Source organism: Alosa alosa, chromosome 11, assembly GCF_017589495.1.
Source record: "Alosa alosa isolate M-15738 ecotype Scorff River chromosome 11, AALO_Geno_1.1, whole genome shotgun sequence".
In the NCBI taxonomy this organism is placed as follows: domain Eukaryota; kingdom Metazoa; phylum Chordata; class Actinopteri; order Clupeiformes; family Clupeidae; genus Alosa; species Alosa alosa.
The window spans coordinates 16,743,014-16,750,513 of record NC_063199.1 but is presented as its reverse complement, the minus strand read 5'-3'; the positions used below and the strand labels follow the sequence as shown (position 1 = coordinate 16,750,513).

At 45.7% G+C, this 7,500-nt stretch overlaps 1 protein-coding gene across 1 annotated transcript in view; it reads right to left on the bottom strand.

The window, feature by feature from the left end:
- ano3 (anoctamin 3) overlaps positions 1-7,500 on the bottom strand; it is a 75,399-nt gene that overhangs the window by 50,314 nt on the left and 17,585 nt on the right. Inside the window, exon 2 of the mRNA XM_048257073.1 lies at positions 4,901-5,104. Coding sequence (XP_048113030.1) covers positions 4,901-5,104 — 204 coding nt within the window. The remainder of the gene's footprint in view (positions 1-4,900; positions 5,105-7,500) is intronic.

Sequence of the window (7,500 nt, the reverse complement as noted above, 5' to 3'; positions counted from 1 at the left end):
TGTAATCCACTCACACAATACACAAATATAATATATTATTAGACACACAGACAGATTAGTTTAATTAAGTAACAGATGAATAATTAATAACTAATAACTAACTAATAAATAGCTATTTTTCAAGTCAAGAGCTAATCTAGGAACCAACACCCTGAGTCTAATACTAAGGGGGTCAATGCCTGGCCACCGCCTCTATTTTAGATTGAGTGTCCTAATAAATTCCACAGCATGCGCTGCTTCATTGCTATTGATTTATTGTCCATTTGAACCACATCAGAGAGCGTTTCCCGCTCAGGAGGCAGATACCCTGGCATGAGATGAAAAATCAGATCACAGACACACACACACACACATAGAAGGGAATGTGGGGAATGCTCAGAGACCATCCACCAGAAAAGTGCTAACTCAAAGAGGACCCGAGATGAGGCTCTGACGTGTGGAGAAGACCTGTGTCTGATGATATCCCGACTCATTAATCATCTTTGAATCTACTTCATTAGAAAGGATCTCACTGTAGGCTACAGTAATATGCGGGGAGGTTACACGTAAAATCATTAAATAATGACACTGCCATGAAGGAGGTTTCCCGTATAACTTTCCAGGCATAACTGTCCTTAACAGCCACATATCTGTCCATAGAAGATTCAGTCCATTTCATGCGTAACTGAATTAGCAACAATAAACAGAGATCTACGATGCCTATCAGGCAAACAGCCCCATCAGACCCTCGGAGAGGTGCAATGCCCTTGTGTCATATTATACTACACCTCTCGAGCAGAGCCCTGTGACACTCTATAGCCCAGGAGAATCTATGGTCTGATTTTGACAACACAGGATCAATATGAGGTAGCCTACAAGTTTAATGGCGATCACTACCGGATCAATAATAGACGAGTTAGGTTACAGGTCGCTAGCCTCTGTGGGATGAAGGTTCGTGTCTTTAGCTTGCCTGTCTATCTCACTGACATGCAGACACAGATGAGTGGACAGATGGAGGTTCAAAAGCTACAGAGCTGTGTGGTGTAGTAAATGGTGTGTCACTCCCAAATGCCTTTAGGGTGGTGCTCAAAAGGAAGCAGTGTAAGGCCACGCACGTCCCCAGATAGCTCCCATTCACAGTTTTTTATTTTGCTTGTTATGATTCGAGCCGTGCAGCTCTTCCTCAAAATGTCACAAACAAAATAAACTGTGAATGGGGGCTATCTGATGTGCGGATAGTCTCTTATTCTTTTAGGGTTAGAGGTCTTTGCTAGCACACCCCTCTAGGACCTGAGGCTGGAGGAATGAGTCTGGTGGCAGACTGGGCTTTTCATAATGGAGGTTGTGTGTGTGTGTGTGTGTGTGTGTGTGTGTGTGTGTGCGTGCGTGAAATCTCTGAGTCTCTGAAGTATGTGAAGTTTTGTTGATCTGTGTCTGTGTCTGAGGGAAGGTGGGCATTGTAGTCTTCTTTCCAGGGTATTCAACATCTTGTTGTCCTGCTCTGGTAGTGCCCCCACAGCAGGCTAACAGGAGATTAGGCTGGCCTGCTCCTGTTTCCCCCTTGTGCTTTTCCTGTAGGCTCTCTGATCCTTCACAGGAATGCGTTATGTAGTCTTGACCACATCCGCTGCCCCAGCTGAGTACATTACAGAGGCATTTGTTTATTTAACAGCATCAAATTAAGGATGGAAGAAAAGAAGTCAGTCATGCATACAGTTATGGGAAATGAGAGCACTTCACATGAAGATGAATTCAGCAGGAGTTCTAAAGTGGAGCCGGAAGAAGAAACAATATGGCACAGGACCCCCTCACCACCCCAAGTGCTCATTGGCCAAGCTCCTCAAATATCCTCATTAGTGGGCCAATCAGCTTTCAGCAATCCATCCACCACTCTAGCCCCATTATTTCCCAGAAGACTCCCCCCACTCACTCACTCATCCCCCCCCCACCACCACCTACTGCCTCCCATCCCTAGAGCTACTGTCTAACATCCACATTATATATCATTTGGGAATCTCTCTAGGAAAATTGATTTCTTAACCCGCAGCAGCCCATTTTAAATGGGGAAGCAGCAGTACTTAGGGGCTGCTGCAGCTGAGCTTTATAAATATCTAACCCAGATATATAATGTGAACAGCCGCAGTAACGTCCCCAAGCTCTCATGGGGGGGTCTGTTCATTTTTGGAGGGGAGTCAGCCTTCAGATATCTAATAAAGACTGAATGGATGAGACAGAGACTAACTCAAGCCAGAGTGGGGATGTGTTAGACAGACTCGTCTTTCTGGGCTAATACTGTAAGCAGACCTGATCTACTTGGGCTCATGTACATGTTAGGAGGAGGGAGAGGGGGTGTGTGTGTGTGTGTGTGTGTGTGTGTGTTTGTGTACTTTGTGTATGTATGTGTGCTTTTGTGTGTGTGTGCGTTCAAAAAATGAAAAATCCAAACATTAAAGTCCATAAGTAGAGTTATGTGTAATGAAGTGGAATGACATAGGAAAAAAGTATTGAACACGCTAAGAAAAAGCAGTATACCAAGGCCAGGAACAAGCTGGAATCTATAAGTAATTAGAGAGTAATTATCCCTCTTATCTGTGTTTATTAATATAAACTGGGTTAGTACATATTGATGGGCTATAGAAAGTTTTTTCGTTACCAAGGTGTCACACAAGAAACATTTCATGATGGGTAAAAGCAAAGAGCTCTCCCAAAACCTTCGCAACCTTATTGTTGCAAAACATATCAATGGTGAACATGTCATGCAAATAGCCTCACTAGAAGTATAGTTGTAAATAGAAGTATACTAAAAAAATGTTAATGCATTCAATACTTATTTCCCCCGCTGTATGAGTGTGTGTGTGTGTGTGTGTGTGTGTCGTGTGTGTGTACATTTTCGTAAGCATTTTTGTATGTGTGTGTGTGTGTGTGTGTGTGTGTGTGTGTATGAGTGTCAGGGTACTTTCCCAGATTAAATATTGCAGATGAGCTCAGACAGGGTAGGGGAGGTTGATAAATGATTGACCGTAACATCTCCATGACAACAGAACAGAATCAGCCAATATGATCTAATAAAGAATAAAGAAATTGTAGAAAACTTTTGAAATATGGGTGAAATATTTTTCATAGTGATGTGTGAATTGTATCTCTCTCTCTGTGTGTGTGTGTGTGTGTATGTGTGTTTCGTGTGTTATGTGTGTGTGTGTATCTGCATGTGCCTCTGGAAAACTTTTGAAATGGGTAAAATATGAGAAATCCAATTGTATCTGTGTGTGTGTGTGTGCATCTGTGCGTGTGCCTCTGTGTGTGTGTGTGTGTGTGTGCATCTTTGCGTTTATATATCTGTGTGTGTGTGTGTGTGTGTGTGTGTGTGTGTGTGTGTGTATGCCTCTGTGTGCACCTCTGCATGTGTGTGTGTGTGTGTGTGTGTGTGTGTGTGTGTGTGTGTGTGTGTGTGTGTGTGTGGTGTGTGTGTGCATCTTTGCGTGTATATCTGTGTGTGTGCCTCTGTGTGTGTGTGTGTGTGCCTCTGTGTGTGTGTGTGTGTGTGTGTGCCTCTGTGTGCACCTCTGCATATGTGTGTGTGTGTGTGTGTGTGTGTGTGTGTGTGTGTGTGTGTGTGTGTGTGTGTGTGTGTGTGTGTGCCTCTGTGTGCACCTCTGCATTGTGTGTGTGTGTGTGCCTCCGTGTGCACCTCTGCATGTGTGTGTGCGTGTGTGTGTGTATGTGTGTGTGTGTGTGTGCCTCCGTGTGCACCTCTGCGTGTGTGTGTGTGTGTGTGTGTGTTTTATTGAGTCCCCTGATGATTGGTGCACCAGTGCCGGTACTGTGTAATTGGCCCTGTTAGCGTGAAGGATGCAGCTGCCTCCAGCAGCTTGCAGTGCCAGTGTGTTTTCCTGATGATGAAACGTCAGCCGTAACACTGGGGACTGACACAAGCTCCTTTCTGATTCAGATCAATATTATGAACCCACAGAGCTCCAAGCCCGGCCAATTACAGGCCTCTTCACTGGCACGCTATGGGACACGACAGTCAGAGTCCAGCAGCTTTCCAGCACTGCTGGCCTGACGCTCTATGGGGCTGCGTGCTTCCAGAAATGTTATTATTGACAAATTTGATAATAAGCAAGAGCAAGTACGTTTTATGTGTGTGTGTGTGTTTTGGATGATATCAGGGTTGTGTGTGTGTGTGTGTGACTGTGTGTATTTGTGCATGTGTATTGTCATCTTTCTGGGTGGAGATATATGTATGTATGTAAGTGCTCCAAGCTTTCTGTAGTGTCTCTGTGTGTGAGACAAACAGAGTGAGCACCTGCTCTCTCACCTGTCTGTGTGTGTGTGTGAGAGAGAGACAAACAGAGAGAGCACCTGCTCTCTCACCTGTGATTTGTTGTTTGTGTTTGTGTATGTGTGTGTGTATTTGTGTGCACATATGTTTGTGTGTGTGCACACCCCCTCACCGGTGGTGTAATGTGTGTGTTTGTGTGTGTGTGTGTGTACACTTGCTTTCTCCCCTGTGGTCTGTGGTGTGTTGTGTGTGTGTGCTTGTGTGTGTGTGTATGTATGTGTGTGTGTGTGTGTGCACTCGCCCTCTCACCTGTAGTTTGCGGTGTGATGTGTGTGTGTGTGTGTGTGTGCAATCGCTCTCTCACCTGTGGTCTGTGGCGTGATTTGTGTTCAGGAAGTGCTGACGCTGTGTGTGTGTGTGTGTGTGTGTGTGTGTGCGCTCTCACCTGTGGTCTGCGGTGTGATACGTAAGTGCGTGCGTGTGTGGTGTGTGTGCATGTGTGTGGTGTGTGTGTGTACTCGCCCTCTCACCTGTGGTCTGCCGTGTGATGCGTGAGTGTTTGCGTGTGTGGTGTGTGTGTATGTGTGCGGTGTGTGTGTGTGTGTGTGTGTGTGTGTGTTTGTGTGTGTGTGTACTCACCTGTGGTCTGCGGCGTGATGTGTGTGCAGGAGGTGCTGACGCTGTGTGTGGTGTGTGTCTTGGTGCTCTCTGGGCTGAGGGGGATGGACAGGAAGTGATGCAGGCCGTGCGGGTGCGTCTGACTCTGCGCCAGACACGGCAGGCTGCGGCGAGATGGCTTCAGAGTCTTCTCCTTCAGAACCTCACTGGTGCTTGTGTGCATGCCTGAGAGCACACAGAGGGACAGGGGCAAATGGGTGGTGTGTGTGAGAGGGGGGGGCAGGAGAGACGTGGGTGTGTGTGTGAGAGAGAGAGACAGAGGGATTGAGAGAGAGAGAGACAAAGGAAGAGAAAGAGAGAAATTGTGTGTGTGTGTGTTTAAAAGAGAGGTGGGGACAGAGGGAGAGAGAGAGAAAGAGAGGGAGAGAGATTGTGTGTGTGTGTGTGTGTGTGTGTGTGTGTGTGTGTGTGTGTGTGTGTGTGTGTGTTAGAGGAGGTGAGGGAAGAGGGAGAAAGAAGCATGGGCAAGAAGGAAATAGAGGGGAAGAGGGAAGGATGAACAGAGAGAGAAAACAGAGAACAGAGAAGGAAGGATCATCAGAGAGATACATGTTTACTAATACTACACAGTATGATAATATTGTTATGGTTATAGTAATTATAGACCCATTATAAAACTATTACACAGTCCAACTGACACAATATTCAGAATCCTTTAATTTCAGCAGTGTAATAGATTTGTAAAATATGGGTTGAAAACAACATCAGTCACACTCTAGGCAGTGTATGTGTGGGATCTGTGATGAACACAACATCAGTCACACTCTAGGCAGTGTCTGTGTGTGGTCTTTGATGAACACAACATCAGTCACACTCTAGGCAGTGTATGTGTGGGATCTGTGATGAACACAACATCAGTCACACCCTAGCCAGTGTATGTGTGAGATCTGTGATGAACACAACATCAGTCACACTCTAGGCAGTGTACTGTATGTGTAGGGTCCGTGATGAACCCAACATCAGTCACACTCTAGGCAGTGTATGTGTGGGGTCTTTGATGAACACAACATCAGTCACACTCTAGGCTGTGTATGTGTGTGGTCCGTGATGAACACAACATCAGTGACACTCTAGGCAGTGTATGTGTGGGGTCTTTGATGAACACAACATCAGTCACACTCTAGGCAGGGGTCTGTGATGAAAAACAGTATCAGGAAAGAATCTACCTTAGTCACCAATAAACAGTAAACTGACACCAGTTGGATCAAAAACACCTCCCGCAAGAGTAAGAGAGAGATAAACAAAACTTCACATATTTCACACACACACACACACACACACACACACACACACACACACACACACACAAATGAGCGCTTGTGTTCTCCCATTTGGCTGAGGCTTTCTCAGTACACACACACACACACACACACACACACACACACACACACACACACACACACACAAATGAGCGCTTGTGTTCTCCCATTTGGCTGAGGCTCTCTAAGTATCAGACGGATAACAAGCAGGACGCTAAAGACAACCAAAGCAACACGGATATTCTCTCACAAACACCTCAAATCCTACACTGCTGAAACAGATGCAGAAAAATCTCAAATGACAAGACCCCAACAATTCATTATAATTCTCTACACAGCAGTTTCCTTTAAAATAAAAAAAGAAATAAGAGTATTTGTCCTTGTAATAACCTTTCTGCCCATAATATGTATGATGTGTAGTGTATACAGTATAAACAGTAGGGATGGATGGGTATAAAATAATCCAGTCGTCAACATTCCTCCTGAGTCAATCTGTGTCTGCTTGAGTCAAAGCTTGCCAGCACAGTGTGTTCACAAGAGATAATTCAGTGTGTTTCCTCTGAGCGAAACTGTTTACATAGTGCTAAACACACACACACACATACACACACGCACACGCACACGCACACGCACACACACACGCACACACAGAGTACCAGAACCCTGCCTCTAACCCACAAGAGTACTTCAAACTCAGTGGGTCATGAGATTTTCCTCCTAGCACTGAAGGCATAAAAAAGTAAGTAGACAAAAATTAATAAAGAAGGAGAGAAAGATAGAGTGATAGAGTGAGAGACAGGGGGAGAGAAAGAGAAAATGGGAGCTGGAACCCCACAGTCCCAGAGGGAGTTTCTAATCACTCCTCTTCTCTCTGCTCTGCAGTCTGAGACACTGTGCTGCAGCTACACACTCACTGCTGAAGACACGTCACACACACACACACACACACACACACACACACACACACACACACACACACACACACACATACACAGACACACACACACACGCACGCACGCACGCACGCACGCACGCGCACGCACGCGCACACACAAACATACAGACACCCACACATACACGCCTGCATACACACACCCACATACATACGCACTCGCACACACGCACCACTGCAATCACACTAGAAATGCTCTCCCACAACAATAACTATGTCCCATCAATGCAGGAAAAGATATCACAGGCAGGCTAGGCCAGGCGTTCCGTTCGCGGCGTGTATGCTGCAACAATTAGCTTCCACTATAATCAGTGGAACTGGCTACACAACACGTGAGAGCGGCACGTACA